General features: G+C 38.4%; 1 protein-coding gene across 1 annotated transcript; it reads left to right on the top strand.

Moving 5' to 3' along the window:
• The first annotated feature begins 13809 nt into the window (after positions 1 to 13809).
• Positions 13810 to 25521, top strand: LOC122002619 (probable bifunctional methylthioribulose-1-phosphate dehydratase/enolase-phosphatase E1 1). Its single transcript, XM_042557847.1, has 12 exons — positions 13810 to 14136; positions 14287 to 14423; positions 15091 to 15186; positions 16955 to 17074; positions 17619 to 17708; positions 22414 to 22584; positions 22794 to 22949; positions 23069 to 23218; positions 23303 to 23404; positions 24480 to 24589; positions 24665 to 24783; positions 25167 to 25521. The coding sequence occupies exons 1-12, from the start codon at positions 13914 to 13916 to the stop codon at positions 25256 to 25258; spliced, it is 1566 nt and encodes a 521-aa protein (XP_042413781.1). The 5' UTR covers positions 13810 to 13913; the 3' UTR covers positions 25259 to 25521.
• Positions 25522 to 25768: the final 247 nt, after the last annotated feature.

The following is a 25768-nucleotide window of genomic DNA, read 5'->3' as shown; positions in this document are numbered from 1 at the left end:
CGATCGGCCGCCCGGGTGTCCTCCGCAGGATCCTTGATGCACTTCCTTTAGTATATACTCCGCGTCCTCCGAGCTGACACACTTTAGCAGCGGACGGGAGAAATCCTTCTTGTAGAGCTGGTCCCCGATGAGGGTGAACCGGCCCGCCCTCCTTCTTAGCAACTGTGCCTCAGCCCGATCGGACGGAGCAACTCCTGATCGCAAAAATTCCACTATGGCTGCCCTCCAGTCGCTCGGGAACGCGAGGCCCTCCATCTTGTCAATGTGAGCCGCTAAGGATACCTGCTCGATCGGTTGCTGGGTGACGATCGATGTTATCGAACTCGCCAGCTTTGCCAACTCATCTGCCGCCTGATTCTCCTCTCGGGGGGATCTTCTGTATGACAACCTCGCCGAAGTTGGTTTTGAGCTTGTCGAAGGCCTCCGTGTATAGCTTCAGCCGTGTGTTGTTGATCTCGAAGGTTCCCAAGAGCTGCTGAGCAGCCAACTGTGAGTCTGAATAAATTAACACCTTACTGGCTCCTACGTGCCGAGCGGCCTACAATCCCGCTATGAGGGCCTCATACTCTGCCTCGTTATTGGTTGCGCGGTAATCCAGTCGAACGGATAGATGCATCCGCTCTTCTAGTGGTGAAATCAACAGAAGACCGATGTTGCTTCCCTACCTCGTGACCGACCTGTCCACATACACCCTCCAAGTGGCTTCGGGCTCGGGGTTCTGCACTTCGGTGACAAAATCTGCCAAGGATTGCGCCTTAATTGTCGTCTGGGGCTGGTATTGTATGTCGAACTCGCTGAGCTTGGTTGTCCATTTGATCAATCGTCTGGACGTCTCAGGATTGAGAAGTACTCTTCTCAAAGGGTTGTTCGTCATGACGACGATTGTGTGCGCGAGAAAGTAGGGTCGGAGTCTCCAGGCGGCAAGGACTAACGCGAAGGCAAGCTTCTCAAGACCAGTGTAGCGGGATTCAGCGTCCTTTAGGATGTGACTTAGAAAATACACAGGTTGTTCTTCGTCATCCAGCCTTACCAATGTCGAGCCAACAATGTGCTCGGTCGAGGATAAGTATATGTGGAGCGGCTCGCCGATAGCCGGCTTGACTAATACAGGTAAAGAGTTCAGATAAACCTTCAAAGCTTCGAACGCCCGGTCGCATTCTTCGTCCCACTGGAATTTGGTGGCTCGGCGAAGAATCTTGAAAAAGGGCATGCTCCGGTCGGCAGTTTTGGAGATGAACCGTGAGAGAGCTGTTATCCGACCGGTAAGGCGTTGTACTTCCTTCAAATTTCTAGGAGGTGGCATGTTCTGCAATGCCTTTACCTTGCTAGGGTTCGCCTCTATGCCCCGCTCGGTGACGATGTAGCCCAGGAAGTGTCCGCTTTTTGCTCCAAACAGACACTTTTGGGGGTTCAGCCTGACTCCGTACTTCCTCAGCGTTCGAAAGGTTTCCTCTATATCTGCACAAAGATCCGCGGCTCGGAGTGATTTAATAAGTATATCGTCAACATATACCTCTAGGTTGCGCCTGATCTACTCCCGGAACACTTTATTCATGAGCCGCTGGTATGTTGCCCCGACGTTCTTTAGACCGAACTACATCACGTTGTAGCAGTAGGTGTCGTCCGTAATTATGAAGCTTACTTTCTCCTAATCGTCACGGGCGAGCGGCACTTGATGGTATCCCTGATATGTGTCCAGCATGCATATCAGCTTACACCCAGCCGTCGAATCCACCATTTGATCAATCTGGGGCAAAGGGTAAAAATCCTTCGGGCATGCCTTATTCAGATCCCGGAAGTCGATGCAGACTTTCCACTTGTTACCCGGCTTGGAGACCAGCACCACATTTGCGAGCTAGCTCGGGAATTGCACTTCCCATATATAGCCAGCCTCCAGAAGCTTCTCGACTTCCGTTCGGATGATGACATTCTACTCCGCGCTGAAGTCCCTCTTCCTCTGCTTTACGGGTCGAGCGTCCGGTCGGACATGAAGCTCATGCTGCGCGACGCTCGGCCGGACACCGGGTAGCTCGTGAGTTAACCATGCAAAGACATCGTGGTTGCATCGCAGGCAACTGATCAGCTCTTCCTTCTGGTTCGTCTCCAGGTCGAATGCAATGAATGTGGTGGCTCCCGGTCTGCCATCCTGGATCTGCACCTCTTCCTTTTCTTCATAAACTAAGGACGGAGGCTTCTCGGTTATGGAGTTTATCTCAAGGCGCGGTGCTTTCCGAGTGGACCTCGATTCAGCTCGAATCATTTTCACATAACATTGTCGGGCGGCCAGTTGACACCGCAAACTTCTCCCACCTTGTCCTTGACAGGAAATTTGATTTTCTGACAGAAGGTTGAGACGACTACTCGGAACTCGTTGAGAGTCGGATGCCCCAATATCACGTTGTAGGCGGAGGGGGTGTCGACCACGATGAAGTTAGTGGTCCGTGCCCTCCGCCACGGCTCCTCTCCCAATGAAATCGCCAGCCGGGCTTGCCCGACCGGAAGAACCTCATTGTCGGTGAATCCATATAACGGAGTTGTCATTGAAAGTAGCTCGGCTCGGTCAATTTGTAATTGGTCGAACGCCTTCTTGAAAATAATGTTAACCGAGCTGCCTGTGTCAATAAATATACGGTGAATAGTATAATTTGCTATTACCGCTCGGATGATGAGGGTGTCGTCATACGGCACTTCGACCCCTTCTAAGTCTCTAGGCCCGAAGCTGATCTCGGGACCTTGTGCCCGCTCCTGGCTGCAGCCGACCGCATAGACCCTTAGCTATCGAGCGTGTGCTTTTCTGGCCCGATTTGAGTCACCGCCCATTGGTCCACCAGCGATGATGTTGATCTCGCCTTGAGCTGCGTTACCTCTATTTTCCTCCTCCCGAGCGAAAGGCCTTGCTCGCTCCTGTAAGGCTCGAGGATTGACCCTTGGCGGGTGATGATGATGCCGCTCGGGCGACTCCCTAGCCACCCGCCGTCCGGTACTCTGGTGTAGAGGTCACCGCTCAGGTGAAGGTGATCGGCAGCGATAACTTCTCGGCGCGGGGTGAGCGATCGGAGGAAGGTTCTAACAATCACGAGTGTTGTGGGTGGCTGACTGGTGAAGCGCACAAAACATGGGGGGTCCATACCTTCCCCTTTTGCTTGGGTTGGTCGGCTGACACATGTTGGAAGGCGTGCGGCCTTGTTTCCTGTTGAGGGCGCGCTACCTCCGCGTGGGGCCCTCTCGGTGGTTGATAGTTGGGTGGTGGCCTCCGCTCAGACGACACTGAAGGTTCGGACGGTGCTTCTTTCCTTCTGGCCGCCTGGGCTTCCTCGATGTTGATATACTCGCTTGCCTTCTTCAGCATGTGGTCGTAGTCTCGGGGCGGCTTTCGGATGAGCGAGCGGAAGAAATCCCCGTCAACTAAGCCCTGCGTGAAGGTATGCATCATTGTCTCGGACGAGACTGCAGGGATATCCATGACCGCCTGGTTGAAACGCTGGATGTAGGTTCGGAGGCTCTCTCTCGACCCTTGCTTCATTGAAAATAAGCTGATGCTGGTCTTCTGATAACGTCGGTTGCTGGAAAAGTGGTGAACGAATGCCGCTCAGAAGTCCTTGAAGCTCCGAATTGATCCGTCCGGCAATCTTCGGAACCAACGTTGTGCCGGGTCGGACAAGGTGGTGAGGAAGACCCTGCATTTGACTCTGTCGGTGTATTGATGGGGAGTAGCGGCATTGTCAAACTTACCGAGGTGGTCGTTCGGGTTGGTTGTACCGTTGTACTCTCTGATCGCTAGTGGGGTGTAATGCTTTGGGAGGGGGGTCTTGTAGAATCACCTCGGAGAACTGGCGATTGATCCGCTCGGGGGATGACTCAGTCCGAGGCGCCTTCCCCTTCCTGGCATCCCGCACGAGCGCTTCATCAGATGATCCCTGGTTGGCTTGGGCCAGTTCGGACGGAGTCTAGAACAATGCCCGATGGAACAGAATAGGGGCGGGCGGCGGGTCTCCCGGGGTACCGGTCTACCCCTTATTTTGTGCCCATGTGGAGTATTGCTCACGTCGATCTTCTTGCACAGCTCGACCACCTAATGCCAAAGTTGCCTGCTGTGCCATCCGCTCGGCTAATGCCTTTTGCTGTTGCTGCTCCACTATTTCTGCTACTCTCGCCTCGATAAGAGCGTCGAGCTCCTCCTGAGAAAGTGTCACGGTATGCGGTTGTCCAGCTCCTTCCATCTTCTCCTCTCGGATTCAAGTACGTTCCCACAGACGGCGCCAATTTGATCCTGTCCGAGAGTCGAGTAGACGGACGCTAGGGACGTGGCGTTCTCCGCTAATTCCGTGTAGACTCTGGGTTGACGTGGACTTCGGTGAACCTGCAGCAAAACCGAGCCGGGGAGGGGATCCCGGCGACGACCCTCCGATGCTCAAGTCAGGCGAGAAAAAATTGAAGCAGAATAATGAGGCAAAGAGCTACTGTAGATGATCATGCATACCTCCGTCGAAGCCTGGGGGTCTTTATATAGGATCCCTAAAAGGTGCGTGCACGCTTCTCGAGGCATGCATGCTTCCCAAGACATACCTTAAAATGTATGTGTGAGAAAAGTACGTCTGGTGTCATACCGCAACCGTCCGAGCATATCTCTGACAGGACAGTGGAAATTTCCACCGTACGATTCTCTGTTCGGCCCGGCCGCCGACCATGCAGTTTGTTGGTGACACATGTCTCGAGAAGGATATCACCAGCTGTCCCCTTCGTCTTCTTCTGCACCTTTTGTCTGTTACTAGTCTGAACGGGAGAGATGCTTGGACTCACTGCCGTCCAGGAAGGGACATGTACTGGACTGAACGGAAGAGACGCTCGGCCTGTCGGTCACCCGATAGTTCGGTGGACATCACGGCTGAGCCGAGCGGGTCGTCCGCTCGGCTGAGGGTGACTGGCACGGTCTTCTGAACAAAAGGAGTCCTGCTTGGCTTGTGAGCGTCGAAAGCTCGGCATAACGGTCGAGCTATCAAAGCTTCGGCTCAGGCGCTATCCGCGCCGATCGCTCAGATATGTTAACTTTGACTACGACCGCCACAGGGTCGTTGACCATCATCCGAGCTGGCCCCCCTTTCTTACCACCGGATCAATTAGCATATTAAAAATTAATTAATTTTGAAAATTATAAACTTACATATGATTTGAAAATAATTAATATTTTTAAATAAATTATGATTTGAAAGTAATGATAATTTGAAAATAATTAATATTTTGAAATTAATTATACTTGTGAAATTAAGATTTAATTATGATTTGAAAGCAATTATTAATTAAAATGACTTAGTTTAATTAAATTAATTTTTAGTTAACTTAATTGAGTTTAATTAATTTGGGTTTGGTTAACTACTTTATATTTTAAACCTAAGTCCATCTTACCTTTTTCTAGATTTTCAATCAGGGAACCTTAACAATTTTGTGAGATGATTAATTTTATCTTCAATATTAGATTACTATCTAAGGATTGATTTACATTTGAGTTAGACTAAGGTTTTCCAAGTAGTCAATTAAATATTTATTTCAATGATTGACTTTCAGGTTGTGGCGAGACATTAGGTCTTCTTGGATATGGGATCATCCACCACTTCTAGATAAAACCTTTTCAAAGAAATTAAATATTTAATTAATTTTATTTTTGAAACTCCTAGGTCTAACTAGTCAAGTGTGAATCAAGCCTAGGTCCTTATCTATCCTAGTCTAAGCATGCATAATAAAGGCAGTAAAGCAAGCATCAAACAAATCTATTTATTAATAAAAATTACTTTTCTATTGACTTCCCCTAGATTATAGCCTCGATAAGGTCTATCAAGGTAATGGATTTGATCCTTGAGGACCCAATATTGACCAAGTTTAACTTGATTAATCAAGTTCAACTTGGGAACCCATGCTTGGACTAATTTTCTATTTGTTCTATTTACATGTGATAAGTGTTAGTTGGTCATAGGAAGATTGTACCGGTTCCACTGTACAAAAATTTTGTACAAGTGTCGAACCTTTCCTAACAACCTATTGTGTTCTTTAGAAATTAAATTCGGGATCGCAAACGAAACTTAACATCATTGATTCCAAATTTAACTTATCTGTTCTTAATGGTTTAGACTTGGATCGCAAACGATGCTTAACATTATTGATCCAAATCCACCTATGTTATAAATTCAATTAAATATTAATTTCAAAAATCGACTTTTAGGTTAAACATGGCGAGGCACTAGGCCTTCTTGGATATGGGAGCAACCACCACTTCCTAGACAAAGTCTTTCAATGAAATCTAATATTTAATTTCCTTATATAACTCTAGGTTTAACCAAAAGGAACAATCGAATCACAAATTCGAAAAACAAAAAAAATACAAACTCGAATCATAAATTCGAAACCTAGAATTATATGCCTCTTGTGTTTGGAATTCATACAAAGAAAAACTAGTATGATGTGGAAAACAATTACTAGTTATACCTTTCTTTGTATGCAACGACCTCTTGGTCTTCTACCGTATTCCTCTTCTTATCTCGGACGTTGTGTGGGCAACAATTTACCGAGATGAGAACCACCCAAACCCTTCTTCTTCCTCCTTGCAAGTTTTGACCAATCTCCTCTCCTTGAGATGAAGAGTTTCGGCCACTACCACCAAGCTCCAAGGGATGCTAGAAACAAAGCCTCCTTTCTCTCCTTCTCCTCCAAGCAAGATTCGGCCACCACCACAAAGCTCCAAGGGATGATGCCGCCGACCACCAAAGAAGAAGAGAAGAGAAGAGGAGCAAGGTCTAGGGCCGGCCACCACCAAGGAAGAGAGGGAGGAGAATAGAATAGAGTTGTTACCCATGAAGGCACCCCTACCCCCTCTTTTATAATCCTTGGTCTTGGCTAATAAGGAAAATTTAAATAAAAACTTCCTTATTTTCTTTGCCATGAAAAGAAAATTTTAATTAATTAAAATCAATTTCCTTTTCTTAAATCCACATGGCTGGCCACCTCATTGCTCCAAGCAAGGAAAGTTTTAACACAAAATTAAAACTTCTTAATTTGTTTTCGGAAATTTTAAAATACAAATTTCTCTAATAATTTTTCCCTTCATGGTTGGTTATAAAAGGAATTTTAAAATCTCTCTATTAAAACATGTGGATGGTTTCCAAAAAGGAAAGTTATCTTTTAAAATTAAAATCTTCCTCTCAATCTACAAATAAGGAAAGATATCAAATCTTTTCTTAATCTTTTGTAGAAACTTATAAATGGAAAATTTTATAATTTTAAAACTCTCTTTTAAATCATGAACATGGTTACAAAAAAGAAAATTTTTTTCAAAATTAAAATTTTCCTTTCAATCTACAAATAAGGAAAGATATCAAATCTTTTCTTAATCTTTTGTAGAAAAGAAAAATTTATAATTTTAAAACTCTCTTTTAAAACCATGGAATCCACATAAGAAAAATTTTAAAAAATTAAAATCCTTTTAATTTGATGTGGCCGGCCACACCAAACTTGGGTTCAAGCTAGGGTCGGCTACACAACTTAGTTCATCCTATTTGCTTGGCCGGCCCAAGCTTGGGTTCCAAGCTTGCTTGGCCGGCCACCTTAGGATGGGTATAAAGGTGGGTATAATACTTTATAAATAAGAGGCTACGATAGGAGCTGAGAGGAGGAATTGATTTTGGTCTCTCGATGAAATTAAGCTTCTCGTGTTCACCCTGAACGCCCAACTTAATTTCACCAATAATAATTCATACCACTAAAGAATTATTATTGAACTACCGCACCGATCCCAAATTACATTTTGGGTTCCTTCTTATTATAAGTGTGTTAGTCTCCTTGTGTTTAAGATGTTGAATGTCCACTAATTAAATGAGTTACTGATAACTCTCTTTAATTAATATCTTAGTCCAAGAGTAGTACCACTCAACCTTATCATCATGTCGAACTAAGTCCACCTGCAGGGTTTAACATGACAATCTTTATAAGCTCCTCTTGGGGACATTATCAACCTAGATTATTAGGACACAGTTTCCTTCTATAATCAACAACACACACTATAAGTAATATCATTTCCCAACTTATCGGGTCTTTTGATTTATCAAGCTAAATCTCACCCTTTGATAAGTTAAAGAAATGAATACTAAATATATGTACTTGTTATTATATTAGGATTAAGAGCACACACTTCCATAATAACTAAGGTCTTGTTCTTTTATTAAGTCAACACAAAAAGAACTTACCTTAAATAGTCCTGCTCAATACACTCAGAGTATACTAGTGTAATTTTATAGTTAAGATAAACTAATACTAAATTACACTATAACTATTCCAATGGTTTGTTCCTATCCATCTTAGTCGTGAGCTACTATTTATAATTTATAAAGAACCGATAACATGATCTTCTGTGTGTGACACCACACACCATGTTATTTACAATATAAATTAATTGAACAACTACACTTAGCATAAATGTAGACATTTTTAACCAATGTGATTCTTTATTTCAAAACAAATGTTTATAAAAGCTAGGCTTTTAGTATACACTCTAACAATAAGTAAGATCTGTATTTTTGTTTAGCCTTAAATCCAAGTCCAGATCGGTTGTAAATGACTCTTTATTTTTCAAGAATCATATCAAGATTCTTCGAACCCAAGGTGAACCGTTCCAACGTGTCCTTAAGTTCTTTAAATTGAGTTTTCAAATTGGAATTTTCTTCCTCAAGTTATTGGACTTGGGTTGAACTTCCATTTTGAATTGGCTCAGTCAAAGGACTTAGGTTAGTCTCCTCCTTAAGGATTGTTACCTCCTTTTGGAGTGACTTGACTCGGAGGTTAGATTTTGCCAACTTTCTTAACAAATATGAAACTAAATTTTGTAATTCATCAATTTTAGTACCAGAAATTAGGGAACTAACAATATTGTTTGGCCTTTCGGAAACAGATACAGATCCGTGGCTTCTTTTGGACTCGATTTCTGATTTGGCTTCGATTTCTGATTTGGACTCTATTTCGGCAACGTATGCTTGTACTGGTAGAGCAAGGAAGCTTGTTTGCTCGTGTTCTTTGTCGGAATCTTCAGAGGGCTCAGACCACGTTGCTTCCAAGGCCTTCCTTCTTCGTTGCTTCTGGTTCGGACACTCCAGCTTGTAGTGTCCCTTCTGGTTACAATCGTAGCAGCTAACTCTAGACTTGGCCTTCATGTTCAATTGAGTCACCTTCTTCTTTTTGCACATCTTTCATACCAGTTTTATGAGCTCGACTGTAATTTCATCATCGTCGTCATTGTCTTCTGAGTTCGATTCAACTTCGGACTTGGGTTCAGTTCTGCACTTTGCTTTTGATTCCCGTGTTTTGCTCGTTCCTACAATCAAAGCAATATCTTTCTCGGCTGGAGTAGTATTAGTTTGTTCATGAAGCTCGAATTCAGAAAACAATTCATCTAATTTGATTAATGACAAATCCTTAGACACTTTGTAAGCATCTACCATGGATGCCCACAAGGTGTTCCTCAGAAATGAATTTAATGCATACCTGATGACATCATGATTTTCAATCTTCTGTCCGATCGCGTGGAGTCCATTCAGTAGATCTTGTATGCGAGTATGAAGCTAACTCGCTGACTCACCTTCCTACATTTTTATATTATATAATTTATTCAAAATTAAGTCTCGTTTGCTTACCTTTGGGTCGGAAGTGCCCTCGTGCAGCTCGATCAATTTTTCCCACAACTCCTTTGCACTGTTGAAGGGACCAACTCAATTCAACTCTTCTTTGCTTAGGCCATATTGGAGAGTGCAGGTTGCTTTTTGCATTGATTTCAATCTTCTTGTGGGTTAGTGTGTCCCATTTGTCCCAGGGGACGAGGACTCCATCTTCAGTGGGAAATGTGAATCCAGTTTGGATCATTATCCACATTTCCACCTGAGTCTTCAAATGGTACTACATTCAGCCCTTCCAGTAGCCGAAGTCTTCGTTGGAGAAGAGAGGCGGGCGAGTTGTGCTGTAGCCTTCTTGATGGGCCATTGAAATAAAATCTCGCACATAAGGAAAAATTACGAATGTTCCAAAACTTGGTCTTGGATTAGTATTGTGGGAGAAAATAAAATGCTAATTTTGTGAAAATAATAATAATATAATATACTAATAAAAATTATTATTTCAAATTTTGGCAAATGCGATATTTCACTAATACTGACCAATGAAAAAAAATGAAAATAACTTTTTCAAAAATAATTTTGGAGGGAAAAAATGAAAGATGTAAGAATCTAATTTTTGGAAAAAATGGACGAAAAAACAAAACTTGCTCGAACGGTAGTTGTATCGATTTAGAGTGACCCCGCTCTGATATCAATTGTAGAATCGAAAAGTGCTAGAGGGGGTGAATAGCGCTCGTGGTTAATTTGTTCGTTTTAAAAGAATCGATCAAAGATATGCATCGGAATAGTAAACATCAAACACAAATACCAAGATTTTACTTGGTTCAGAGCTTGTGACGACTCCTACTCCAAGGCTCACACGAAAAAGTGCTTTCAATGGGCAATCACTATAGCTTCAGAAATTTACAAATCAAAGTACACTTTAAATGCAATAAATAAAGTATACCAACAAATAAGAAAATAGAATTTAAGGCTTCCGGTTGTCGGAGTCGAGTTACGGCTTTGTTGGATCATCCTTTGAGCAGTGCGCAGTAGAAAGATTGTCGAAATCAAGTGTTTCTCAGCCTCTGCCCGAGATGCCTTAAGTAGCTCATTGAGGGCGCCTCTAACCTCCATAGGAGGCGCCTCCCGCTAAGGTTTATCCCCTTTTCCGCGGTGCCGATAAGCTCCGATGCTTGCGCTGCTTATCCACCCGAAGACGCCTCCAAGCTCCATGGAGGGTGCCCTCCATCCAGTTCAAGGTGCCTTCAACATCCTTGGAAGGCGCCTTCTGCTCTGCTACCTGCGCAGTTGCAACCAAGGCGCCCGAGGCGCCTCTAATAGCCCGGAGGCACCTCGGACACTGTTCATCCGAGCATTCCCTTGGGCAACTTCATTCCTACAAGGCATATTAATTAGTCCACAAACAAAGTATACCCTGTAAAACCAAGTTAGCATAATAATATAATATAAATACAAGTATTTGATAGTTATCGGACTGTCCGGTTTTGACTTCGAGTTTCTCAAAAATCCTAGGTCGAACCGATGTCTACTGTTCTCTCTTCAGGGAACACGTCCTCACCTACTCCTCTCAGGAGAAGTTATCTGTTGCCAGATTAATCCTCCAGACCAACTGGACTTTTGCTCAGCGTCCGAAGCTTCCGTTCTTCATGTTGGGCGTTCACTCCACAACCTGTCCAGACTTCCACCCGGTTCGCGACACCAGGATTTCAACCTAGAGCCCCCGACTCTAGGATTTTGCCCAAAGCTCTCGATCTACCAAGACTTTCCACCTAGGGTTATCACCCCCTAGGACCTAGGATTACCGCCCCTAGGGTTTTCCACTTGTCTAACTACAGCTAGGACTTTTCATCACCTTGAGTTACCACCCCCTAGGATTTATGGTTACCCTAGGATTTTTCACCTGCCTATAATCCACTAGGACTTTTTCCTAAGAACACTTAGTACTTTTCTTGCAAGCTGAATCAACCTTGTTAGATCACAAAACAACCTAACTTTGAACGCTTTGACATAATCAAAACTCAGGTTCGATCGTCTAGTACTTCCCGCACCAACAGAAGCTAGCTAAGGTTTCATTTGTATAAATCTTATAACATTTACTTTGTATTTTCTTCTCTCTTCTTCTTGTTACATTGAGAGTTTTGTATGAGATTTCTCCACCTTCAGAGTATTTTTGTGAAGGAGTATATTCATAGTGGATGTGTGAGTGAGGGTCGAATCCTTGGATTAGTTACCTCTTCATGAGGTGGATACTAAGTAAATCCATCCTGTTAGCATTGGGGAGCTTTACGTCGAGTTTATCTATTGCACATCATCATCGACAAAAGAGAGAGAAGCTATTCGCCCCCCCCCCCCCCCTCTAGCTTCAGAGTGACCCAACAGTATTGTTGTAGTGTTGGTTTCTAAAAACTAGCGCCACGACGGTGTTGGTGTGTTAAGTTGTGATGTTGCTTTTTAAAAATAGTAAAGAAGACATATTTGGACTCCGGAACACTACAGAAATCCATAGGAATTAGAATGAGTCCGATCGAAGTTCTTTAGATCCATCAATGAGTTTTGATTAAAACCCAATGATGGATCTAAAAGATTTGGATTTTAAAAAGTTGATATGTATTTGAAGATAATAGTGCAATGAAAGTAATTATAATATTCATGTCTAGTTTTGACATCCCTATGATAAGTTATGTATATGTGTCAATTGCCTTAAAGTTATAAAGTTTAAAACCTTTTGATCATTATTGTTAATGACTTTAAGCTGATCATATTTCTTAGCACATATAGACTCTGGGGTACTTCAAAAATCTGTAGCATTTGGAATGAATTCGATTAGAGCTCTTCATAATAAGTTTTGACTGAAACTTATTGATGAACCTAGAAAATTTAGATTTCTAAAAAGTTTATATGTAATGGAAGAGGGTAGTGAAGTAAAGGTATGTATGGTGTATATGCTTGGTTCTAACATTCCTATGATAAGTTATATAAATGTATATGTCAATTGCTTACTTTTAGAGACTATAACTTTTAACTCGGGTATCAGAACGAAGCATAATTTTTTTAGTTGAAATTCGTTCAGAGATCTACATTTATTATGAGCGCAACTTGTAACAACCTAGTTTTAAGATGAAAAAATATCATTTAAAGTCTTTTTTAAGCTCATCAAAAGGGTTCAATCAAAATCTCTTGATGGACCTAAAGAGCTTCGATCGTACTCATTTCAAGTGCCCCAGAGTTTATATGTGCCTTGAAAATATTGACTTGAAGCCATTAATAGCAGTGTGATCAAAAGATTTTCAAAGTTTTTATGACTTTAAATCAATTAATACATGCATATAATTTATCATAAGGATATCTGAATTAGGTATGAACACGAAAAATACCTTTAACGCACTATACTCTTTAATTATATGTCAACTTTTCAAAAATTCAAATCTCCCGTTCTATCAATGAGTTTCGATTAAAATTTATTGACAGACCTAAAGTACTTCGATCAAACTTATTCCAACTCCTATGAATTTATATAGTGCCCTAGAATCTAAATATATCATTCTTTACTATTTTTTTAAAAAATCAATATCACAACTTAATACAATATTATTGTCGCAATGTTAATTTTTAAAAATTAGCATCGTCGTGTGGTACTAATTTTTAAAATTTAATACTATAATAATACTGATATAATTAAATTATGATATTAATTTTAAAAATTAATATGACAGTTGTTGCATCTATATAAAAGAAAAAGAAAATTTTAATTTAATTCAATGGATGAGAAAAGATAAAAGTGATGGTAGGAGAGAGAGCAAAAAAAAAAAAGGTACGGCTTTTAGGCATTTGTGATGCACCTTTGGGAAATTGTCGATTTTTGTATTTGACCACTTAATAAATTTATATTTCTTTTGGTCTTCTGGAATAATATGCGGGGTAAAATTCTTCAATTTTCTTTTATTTTCTCTTTGAAAATTCACTATTGTGGCAAGTATATATATTATTTAGTAATAATTGTATTATCTTTCATATTTATACTCTCGTTATTAAATTGTTTCTAAACACAACTTAATTTTATATTGATTAATTAAATGCGAATATAAATAAAATTTAAATGTAAGATACTAATTATTTGCTTTTTTAAACAACAAATATTTTATATTTGATGATAATTTTGTTCCTCCTTTTCTCCGCGTGGGTGTGAGGGCTGCGTAGGCAATCGAACCTCTCTTCACTGCATAAAGATTCGATCACTCACTGGCGAGCGATCTCGGTAAAGTGATGGCATCTGCGGCGGCGACTGCGGAGGACGTGCTCCCGCTTCTGAACTCGCAGGCGTACTTGGAGGGCCATGCCGTGGGAGAGGCGCGCGCCCTCGTCGCAGACCTCTGCCGCCACTTCTACAACCTCGGATGGGTCACCGGGACCGGCGGAAGCATCACCGTCAAGGTCCACGACGATGCCGTCCCTAAGCCCCATCAGCTGATCGTCATGTCCCCTTCTGGTATGCCTCAACGCCCTTCAGTTTCAGTGAATCGTTCCTCCTACTCTGATTCTTTTTTTTTTTTTCCTTTTTCTTTTACATCAAAGTTTGTATTTTTCGAGTTCTAATGATTCGTCGATGTATGCTTTTGTTGGTTTCGATCGAGGTCAGGGGTTCAGAAGGAGCGGATGGTGCCGGAGGATATGTATGTCATGTCTGGAAGTGGCGATGTTCTGTCTGCCCCATCGCCGAAACCCTACCCACACAAGCCCCCTAAGTGCTCTGATTGCGCTCCCCTCTTCATGAAGGTAACTCTTCTCCGTTTTCTTTGTTCTACTAAATTTTGGAAAGAAATACACGAGAAATCTCTGTTGAAGTTAGCTTTAGCAACATTGGAAGAAACCTTGAAGCTTGGTGCGTTCAGTAGATTGTTTGAGATTTTTAGCAACAAACTTACTGATCATGCAGATACATGCATCATAGCTTGTTAGTTACTTGAGTGATGGAGTTTATAGTATACTGTCTTAGATCCTCATAAAATCTATTGCAAAAGGGGCAAAAGAGTTGAAGAACAGTCATCTGTAGAAGTTGAGACCATGCCCCCAAGATAAGAGAATATATGGCAGCTCCTGTCTACTAGTTCATCATTCATGTTTCAGTTTTCCTTCTTTTTTTAATAAAAAAAATGAATTTGGCTCTTTTATTTATTATAAATCTTCCTTTATAATGAGAATTTGGAGTGTTCTTGATGTCAAATTGCCTTGAGATTCTGAAATACTTTTGGTTCAAAAAAAAAAAAAAACGTTCATGTGATGCATTTTTTAATATCTTGGATCTTTCTCAATGTTTTTCTTTTTTCATAATTGGTTTTTGGATCAATTAACCATATCTGGATTAAAATTTCCTAATTGGAGATATATGCCGTCTGCTATTAGCATATTACTGTGCTTATATTTTACTTATTTTGTTTTGTAGGCATATCTAATGCGCAATGCTGGGGCTTGTATTCACAGTCACGGAATGGAGTCTTGCCTTATAACAATGATCAATCCTTCAGCGAAGGAGTTCAGAGTAAGATCTAAATTTTTGTGACAAATGCATTCATTTATTTGTTTTGAAATTAATGCAACTACTGTTCTTTCTAGCTCATTTTAGTAAAGTTCCATATTCTTTCTTTACCATTGTTTTCCTTTTTTGTTCTCCCTGTGTGTATCTCACATGATGTGCATATCTCTATTTGAAGAATCCACAATATAAAAAAAAAAAAAGCTTGGTGCACGAAGCTCCCGCCAATGCAGGATCTTGGAGAAGGGTCTATTGTACGCGGCTTTACTTGCTTTGCAAGAGGCTATTTCCAAGAATCCACACTAAATCTTAATTCTTAATTCTCTTAAACAACAGCAGCCTCAATTCTCTTAAATGACGGCAGCCAACACACAATGGATTTATTTTATTTTATTTCTTCTTTAATCAGTAGCTGAAAAAGAGTTGTGGAGTAGGTTACAGTGCGATAGCTTTCTAGTGCACTAACAATTTTGTAAAGTTGCTCCTGTATCAGGATTTGAATCAATGTATTTCATTTAATCTTTTGTTGCACACAAAACCAAGTCTTTTAAAGTTAATTGGCCAAAAAGAAATAGTTTGATTATGTGAGAATTTTGAATGAAAGATTGCTGACTAGTGACTTGAGCAATACTGCATTTAATCCTGGCTTAAAAATAATTTATTCTTTTCAGACCCTTAGATTGTCTCAATTGAATGAGTTATCCACAAATCAATAGGTGATTTAACCAAGAAATAATGAGCTTTATGCAAGAGAAAGGTACTAAGGAGCTCAAGGTTAAATCAAGATAACTCCACTTTCTTTTCATAATCATTCCCTCTAAATGCATTTTGGTTGAATGATTGTTCCCTGATTCATCTTGTAGATTCAGATTGAGAAAGCTCGTAATCATATTGTTAAAATTGGAGAGTGTAAATTAGTTATTCTAATTCTTACTTGAATGGAATTCCTTTGTCTTCATGGAATATAAAAATATACCTTGTTTCTTGGTCATTTAAAATTAAAATTCTAGAATAGTAGAGTTGCAAATAAAGTAAATCATTTTCAATGTAAGTAGGTCCAATAAGCTAAACTAATTCATGGTATAAATTTCAATATACCATCTCTCCATGGTGTTGCCATTGCTCAACCTAGATTCCTTCCTATTGTTCCCCTTGTCCACACCTTATGACCAAAAAATCCTGATGATGTCACCTCATCGTCTCTACTCTTATTACCACCAACCCCAATGCTCCTCCTATACTTTTCTCCATGAAATTGTGCACTGACAATTCCCTCAGTTGCTCATGCAAATGATGGCATTGTCACTTGCGATGCCTTCAGTAACACCCCTTCTGCCTTGTCAGTCTTGCCATGTATGCAAATTGCAAAGCAATGCCCATCAAGGCACAAACACTAAATGTGCCTCTCCTTTAGGTGACGACTGAACCTTGAGGAAGCCTGTATGCTGCAAGAAGCTAGTGATGTTTGTATAACCCATTGAGAAGCATAACTTTCATTGAAGAAAGGGAATGGATTATCTGGGTGGTAGGTCCTATTACTTTTGGGGGAAAAAAACTGGAAATGTAGTTCATGGAGTCCAGACAAATTAAACAAATGAAATTAATTCATCAACTATCCTTGCCAATTGGGAAGGAAGGAGGGGGAGCTTGTTAGTTGAGCTTCTTTAAATCCTAGCTTGGTTAACATAATTTTTTTTTTTACTTCTGTAGACATCCAATTCTGGTTGCTTTGTAGTTTTAAACATTGATTTATCTATGTGTTTTTCTGATGCAGATCACTCACATGGAGATGATAAAAGGAATTCAAGGCCATGGTTATTATGATGAGCTGGTTGTTCCGATAATTGAGAATACTGCACATGAGCGTGAACTCACTGAATCCCTTAGTGAAGCTGTATTCTTTTTTCTAAATATCTTTAGCTTTTTACTAAAAGCCTCAATTTCTCAACATACTTCTGTGTGATACGTAGTTCTAAGGCATAGTTGTGTATTATCTCTGAAACAAGCACAAGTTCACATATTTCGATGAGTTGCAAGATAATTGATTCATGTTTATTATAAGTTCTCATTTTTGTTTAATACAATGTAGGGAATTTATGGTTGCTCAAATCTTATGCACACAGGCAATCTTAACTGGTGTAACCATGTTAAGTTTTGCCATTGTTTGCACTAAAACTTCATTCTTATGCTTTCAAACTAGAGCCTATATATTTCAAAAAAACATTCAAGATTCTGGTAGTGAATCAGTTAGTCCTTACAGCCACAAATGCAGCTTCACTAAGTTTCAAAATTTTCTAACACTTGAAAACTGCATTGTTAATCCAGATGATAATTATGCTGTTCTGCATTGGTTTTATAATGATTAATTTTTTATAATGTAGTTCGATGTCTACTAATAGTTATATGGAACTTTAACAGCTATTTAATGTTGTTTATAGATGGCAGCATATCCCAAAGCAACTGCTGTGCTTGTCCGAAATCATGGGATATATGTCTGGGGAGACTCATGGATTAATGCCAAGACACAGGTTGATTTCTTGTTGTAATTATTCATATGCACATTTGGCAATCTCATCAGTCCTTACTTCCTAAGCAAATCATTGCACAAATTTCTGGAAGTAACCGTAACCATTGCAACTTGTCTGCTACTGTATATGTAAATTCGTAACAGCCAATTTGAATTGGATTTTTACTTTATTAACTTTCTATTTCTTAATAATATATCTGACTTATTTGGTGGTGGAAGATTTGGAACTATCATAGTCTTGTGCCCTTTAAAATTTTAAAGCCTTGTAGCTAAATATATTGATTACAAATAGAAAACAGACCAGTTTGAACATGAATTAAGAATTTAGTTAATTTAACAGGATATCTATCTTGTTGCGGTGTGTGGCTAACATTTACCATGTTAAATATTAAGGTTTCAAGTCTTGTTCCCTTGCGCTCATCAACTATTAACCATAATTGTCAATATTGTACAAAATTGAAATAGAATGAAATGAATCACTTACCTTATATGATTCTGTACTTGAAATGACCACTTAGTTCGATGAAATTTTCTTGGATAATCCAACTTGTTCACAATCCTCTCTATCCAAAACATTCTATTTTAAACTTCTATGTAGTATTCCTCTGGCTATTTCTATTGCAATTCCACTCCGTTATTTAATATGTCAAATACCAAATTGGGAGGGGCTGAAATTTCGGTTGGTAGCAACTGGCAATGGTAGTTGCCACACAGTACAACTACCATGAGCAGTTGCATTTGCTTTTTTTTTTCTTCTGGTTGTGATCTTGCCCACATAGGCAACCACTGCCATCTTCCTTTAGCACATAACAAGGAAGACTCATTGCGGGCATTCTGTGCAACATTTTCATACCAATAGATTGTGTGACCTGGCAACAATGCATTTGTTAGGCATGAAATAGTAACTTCAACCTTTAAAGGAGAGAAAGTTAATAATTGATCTTGCTATAGCCTAGACTTGCCTTTTCTTGTTGTATTTATATTCCTTCAAAGAACATGTTAAATGAATTCAATTGTGTCCATAATCACTTTTCTCATGAGACAAGGACCACAAGGTTGGCAAGCCAAGCAAAAACCTTCCTTTTCTAGTCAAAATATACAATTTGTATTTAACCTATTATATCTACATGTTTTAAGGGCACTTGATAGCAAACTATAAATATAAACGGCAAATAACAATGAAAAGGATTAAGAGTAATATTTTGAGGTTAAACTTAACCTCAAAGGGTCTCATACAGTGGAAAGTTGATCCATTCTTCTACTATTTTTTAATCGAACTTGCACACATGGTATTAATCATGTGCTTCAATGTTTGTAACTTCTCAATGTTTTATAAAACATTGTACATATTGGTTTAATTGGTACTCAATATCTAAGCTAAATTCTCACTTTGTAGTCAGTTTAATAACTGATAATTCACATGAGTTTCATAGATCATTTTATTAAACTGAAGATGATTACACAAGAGATTGAGATCTTGTGGTCCTAACACTGGCCTACTTGGAAATAAATAATCTATTCCCCATAAATTTGGTGAATAAATTATATATTATTGAACTAATTAATTACCTAGATTTACCTAGTTTGCTATGGCTAACCAAAATAAAATGTTACAAATCTTAAAGCCTTTTAGACCTATAAAAATTTAAAACCTCTTAAAATTTTCCAGTCACTCCACCAATCAAACATTCGGTTGATATGATTGGTTTCCAAGCGAAATAATTGCTTGAGGCAAATGAACATGTAAGAAACAACTTAATTAGGGTGACTCTTGGAGCTAGATTAGTGTGGTACTGGTCAACATATTGCTCTCTATCAGTAAATTCTATTGAATTTTAAGGTCGTCAATGAATGCTGTAAGAGTTCATCCACATAACCCTAGTTCATCATCCATGTCAAACTGCTGTACATTAACAAAGATGTGGTGTGATACTGTCAAGCCATCTCCAACAACTTGATGCTAGCTGGTTAGGTAATCCTTTGTGCTTCTTAGATTTGATAAACAATCAAGTCTGAATCATCATTATCAACAACATCATTATGATCAAGCTGTGCTTCTTTTAATAAAGCGGTATTGCCATCAAGCTTTGATTGTTCCAACAATGAATCTTATTCTCCTATTTAGCTCTATTCAAAATGTTATCACTGATAATAGTCAGGTTAATTAAATTATTTTTATTACCTTAACTAATATTTCCATAAGTGTCCTCTACCCTCACACAAAAATTCAACTCTTCTAACTATGGAATCTATTGCTAGCCTTTCACAATGTCTATAAACAACCAAGTCCTTGTCCCTCTTTATTTATTTTTTTTATTAGGCTTGATTAGTAAACCAGCAAGCACTAACAGCTAGCTCATCTTGATAAGTTTTGTGGGTCCTTATATTCTTTGTGTAAAGCTAGACACTGAAATATCTACATTTGGCATGGGTAATATGTTTTTATTAAATAATGTGAAAAAAGGGGGAAAATACTAATCATCAAAAGTCAGGAAAAAAAAATTGAAACAATAAATTATTTATACTTTATTTTTTAGTAATAATGCATAAGTTTATTTAGAGAATGAGAGGCTAAAATTTATAATTTTTGACAGTTGATATATATTAAAATAATATCAGAACTTTATTCATATACATTTATTATTTAAAACATGTTCAGTTAATACTTGATTTGATAAAAATAATTTATGTATACACAACTGTCTAAAGAGTTAAAATTTTAAATTGATATCTTTGCAAAATTACAATTTTAAATGAAAAACATGTAAATTTTATATTTATAAGGACATATATGCAATTTTGTCAAAATAAAAAAATATTCCAAGAACCAAATCTATGGTTGTTTCTTTGTTTTTAGATCAAAGAAATGATAGTTGGATATTTCTATTTTCATGTATTAAGTCAAATCTCATCCCTAAATTGAGAAAAGCAAAGAGTCACAAATATACCATCACATTAACCTGAATGCATCAAATATCATTCAGCATGTGACCTCAAAGGCTTTTCACAACATCGAGCCCACAACATCCTTATGAACCTCTATGGAAGGAGGGATGGAGTTAGTGTAACGCATAGGGTCAAAACTGACAATAAAGATATCTGTTGAAGAGATGGCTGCAACTGATGCTACAAAGGCACCAATCTTTTTCATAACTCAATGAGATCAAAATTGATCCGAGTGGGAAATCTAGTCTTCTCAGCAACCCAATTGAGCAAACTAATGAAGCCCTGATTTGAGGTTGTACTTCAACTTGATCTAAAACCGTGTATATATATATATATATATATATATATATTAATTTTTCATAATATGAAGTAATAGAGGCAAATAATAATTGGGTATGTATAAATATGTTGTAGTTTAGTTACAATTCAAAACACTATATCTGGTTTTCAATCTCCCTTCTCTCCTCTCTGAACACAAACTCCATGAAGGTTTCACTCATATAGATCTCTATGGAGGATACCCATGCTAGCTTTATAGTTCTTTATCTCATGTACACGTCAAGAGTAGAGTTCGAGTTCTACTCTTGCCTCATGTCTGTTCTTGATGGCACCTACTTGAAGGAGGTGTGGAGATGAGGATGGGACTTTGGTGAGTTTGACATGATCAGATCACCAATGAGGTGGTTAACACCTGAGACAACATGTTGATGTGCATGTAATATAACATGTATGAGTTTGTTGATTTTCATTTGCTGTGAGCATGCCACATAACACCCTCAGGACGAGATAAACCACAGAACCTAATAGTACGTATTCAGTTGTTCATGAATATAGATCTTATACTGAAAATTCTTCGTAGATAGAGCTCATGGACAGATAATAATTTTATGTATGCACATTTATCAGCTAGTTTATGCAGCCTAGCCACATCGAATAAGCATATTATATAATTTTAGAATTTTACTCACAAGTTGTATATCCAATTATTTCATTGGATAGCAAATTTTGATAAACACTTAGATTGATACTCCTGAAACAAGAAATGTAACCACAGCTCCTTTTTGTGCAGTTGGCTTCTTAGACATATTTGCTGGTCTACCTTTCATGAGAAAATAATGTAAAATAGTCTTGTATTTATTAATCAATTCTTTTGTCAGACGCTTGTATATACCCTCTTCTGGTATCAAACACAAGTTTCTTCTTAGACATATTTGCTGGTCTACCTTTTATTAGAAAATAATATAAAATAGTCTTGTATTTATTAACCAATTCTTTTGACAGATGCTTGTATATACCCTCTTCTGGTATCAAACACAAGTTATCTCCTTTTATGTTATCGGAACAATGAATTACATTTCACAATGGAGAGATGTGTTTTTAGCAAAATATCTAGTGAACTAACCTCTTGACATGGTTTGTTATGACCTTGATAGCAATATCTTCCCTCTGCTATTAAGCCCTTTTTGTGCAAGTACAGCAGTTCCTTATCATCCATTCTTTTACAGCTTCCTCTATGCCTCAAGGGATTCCCACAAGTATAATCTGGGTCTTTGACAGAAATAATTAAATCAGTCTTTAACGTCGTTATTTTGTATGAAATAACTGGAATGATGCTGTTCTATCATGCATGCCTATGGCTCAATTTTAGCTTTACCACGACTGTCGTTTTTAACAGTCATTCTCCTTTATTTTCTTACCCATCCATTGTATATTCACGCCATTACTTTGGAATTATGATCTCTTTCTTGGGTGTTTTTCAGGCTGAATGTTATCATTATCTTTTTGATGCTGCACTTAAGCTTCATCAACTAGGGATCGATTACAGCAGTCCAGGTCACGGTCCAGTCAACTGTCTGAGTTCATTTCAAAGCAAAAACAAACCCCTAACCTCAGGGTTAGCAAATGGAGGACATGTTCCTGATCCCTCAAGAGTAAGTTTAATGTATTCTTTTCGTTTCTCCAAAACTCTTGTAATGTGGTAGTTACTGTCTGTGCGCATTTATGCAAACTTATGTTCTATTGTGGAACAGCAGATCATTTTGGCAGTAAACTATCTCTTCTTTAGCCATCATTTTATTTGTTTTATACTTTAACCAAACTAATATCTATTCAATTTAAGTTTAATCTGATCTTCATGCAGCATTGCATTGTATTGGATATTGAAGGAACAACCACTCCTATAACGTTTGTTACTGATGTCCTTTTCCCTTATGCACGTGACAATGTGAGGAAACATCTTTCTTCTACATATGATTCTGATGAAACTAAGGATGATATTAAGCTATTACGAGCTCAAGTAAGATCTGACTTCCATTTTTTTTTCTTTCCAAGAATGCATATTAAGTTTATCCAAGTAGTATACTTCCACTCTTTACTTTTGATGATGATTTGATCAAGAACAACTTCATTTTGTAGGTTGAGGAGGATTTGAAGCAGGGCTTATCTGGTTCTCTGCCTATTCCACCTAATGATGCTTTGAAAGAGGAGGTTGTTGATTCTCTTGTAGCTAATGTGGAGGCAATGATAAAGTCAGATAGGAAAATTACTTCTTTAAAACAATTACAAGTAAGAAATACCCATTTTTACTTAATTTGTTCATCATATTTTTTAAAAAAAAAATTGGGTAATTTATTTATTTTTCTTATTCAGGGTCATATTTGGAGAACTGGATTCGAGAACAAGGAACTGCAGGGGGTTGTTTATGACGATGTTCCTGAAGCTCTTAAGAAGTGGCATGAAAGTGGCATAAAGGTGAAATTCGTTAATCCTGATGTTGTATATGTTTACAGCTATGTGATATCCTTTTAGTTAATGCTTAGTTTGTGTTTCTGTATATGGATGGTGGGTTAGTCGCTTTTGAGTTCAAAAAGTGGGGAAATAAAGTTGATTCTTGATGCAAATAATAATCAGGAAATGGTTTGAGTTTGTTGCTCTCATCTAGTGATTGCTCCTTGCATCTTATTTAGGTCAGCTGAACGTTTAACAACTTCTCATCTCTTATTCTGTTTTCCTTCTGCAATCCTCTGATAACTCGGATAAGAAATATGATTTTTTTCCAAGAAGTTTCTTTTTGTTGATAATATAAACCATCTGAAGTTTTGTTTTACTTGGACAATGCACATAATTTAAAAAAATAAGTAGTCAGTGTTAAATCCAACATTTTTGATCACAATCTTGTAGTTTTTATAATGTATTTTAAATTTGAGTCTTGGTTCAAATATGTCCTAAGAGTCCAGTAGAATAAAGTAACCAGTATTTAATTCTAATTCTGGTCTTCAGTCACCTACTGACCTTGGGAACAAATCACGTTTCCCTTGAGTTTCATTCCAAAACTAGGTTATATTCGTGAAGTGAATTATACACTAATATAACCATACATCTGCACTGTTAGTATCATTGATACCACCATTTGAACTTCAATTTGGTACAACTCATACTAGTAGTTCCCCTTTTTTGCATTTCATATATCTTCTAAGGGTTTTGTTATTCCAACTTCATTAAAATGTCCAAATTTTGAGATTCAGAGTATCTTTTTGCTTTTTCATGTGAATTTTATGCTAGTCTTGCATAATACCTAGCTAACATATATATATTTACATTGATTATATTGTATAATAAATTTGAGATTATGTGTTTCACAAAGGCTATTTTTTTTAGAAAGTTTAATCAAACCTATGCCGTTGTTTCTTCCTTTTCTTGTCTTGGAAATATCCAGTCCTTTTCGTATAGGTTTTTGGAACATAGATCATTACTTGGAGCATGATGTTCTTATTAAATATTCGTCGGTCTTTGCATGTTTCAAGAAACATGGGCGTTTGAATTGCAGGTTTACATATATTCAAGTGGTAGCAGAGAGGCCCAATGGCTTTTATTTGCAAATACTCCTTATGGTGATTTGAGGAGGTATTTGTCTGGATTTTTTGACACCACGGTCGGGTAAGCTTGTGCATGTTTCCTCTGTTCCTGAGAAAGCTCTTTGCCAGAAGTAACCCTTCTTTTTCTCATCCACAGTAACAAAAGAGAATCACACAGCTACTCTGAAATTTCACTGTCAGTGGGAGTCGATAAACCATCCCAAATCTTGTTTGTAACCGATGTCCATCAGGAAGCCGTGGCAGCTAAGGCAGCTGGTTAGTGCATACTTTACTGGAATTCCTTGCTTAGTTTAGCATATATTATACTAGAATATGGAGAAAACATAGGCTAAGTAGTTATCATGTGATTCGGTCAAAATCCATATTGTTGACAGGCTTTAAACATCGAGCTTAGATTTATACGTGACTGATTAAATCTGAATTGGTTTTTCTGGTAGTCTAATAAAATGGTATTCTTTCTAACTTCAGCTTAAAAGAGTAGACTTCAAACTTGTTCTAAGAAACTAATTCCATTAAAGTTTCTTTCACCAAGGATGATTGCCTTTGGCAAACTACAAAATGCATACGAACTCGTGGTTTGCTCTTTCGTTCTTATTATTCATTGTATTCGTATATGTTAATTAATTGTGCGCTTTTAGGTCTCAATGTGCTCATCTCCATTCGTCCTGGAAATGCAGTCCTTCCAGAGAACCATGGCTTCAAAACTATTAGATCATTCGCAGAAATATAAACCAAAACAGGTTATCTCATCTTTCAGCTCATAATTATCGGTATCGAGAGATTATCCTACTCTTTTGAACTAATAAAAAGAGTGCCAAATAAGAATGTTTAAATAGACACCTTCAAATCTATCTTTCACCAGCAAATGTATTTTAGTAGTATATAAATAATTTTTGTGTAATCTTTGAAAAAATGGAGTTGCCGTGCAATTTCAAGAATGCTAGGATGGAACATGTTTAATGTTTTCTGATATGGATGGAGTCTGTTTCGATATATCCTTTTGGATTGATGTTGAGGAATAATGAGAGTAAATTAGCAGCAAAAGGTGAAATCGTCACTTAGGTGGTCCATCCAAGGTGACCCTTCATTGTTTGGAAGGGAGGTAAATTAAGGACTTCACCCAACATCAACAGCACAGGCAATAGGGGTTGAGGCAATCAACAAGGTATTTCGTATATGTTGGCAATATCTTTACATGAATCAACTATGTCAGTATGTGGGGGCAACAATGAGATTAAAT

This window comes from Zingiber officinale, chromosome 7A, assembly GCF_018446385.1.
Source record: "Zingiber officinale cultivar Zhangliang chromosome 7A, Zo_v1.1, whole genome shotgun sequence".
NCBI lineage: Eukaryota > Viridiplantae > Streptophyta > Magnoliopsida > Zingiberales > Zingiberaceae > Zingiber > Zingiber officinale.
The sequence above is the reverse complement of the archived record's forward strand: the minus strand, read 5'-3'. Positions and strand labels throughout refer to the sequence as shown.

Excerpts from the sequence above, each read along its gene's own strand:
- LOC122002619 (XM_042557847.1), top strand. The coding sequence starts at position 13,914 with ATGGCATCTGCGGCGGCGACTGCGGAGGACGTGCTCCCGCTTCTGAAC. Across the intron at positions 14,424-15,090 it reads GCGCTCCCCTCTTCATGAAG|GCATATCTAATGCGCAATGC; the intron begins GTAACTCTTCTC and ends TTTGTTTTGTAG. Across the intron at positions 17,075-17,618 it reads CTGAATCCCTTAGTGAAGCT|ATGGCAGCATATCCCAAAGC; the intron begins GTATTCTTTTTT and ends TGTTGTTTATAG.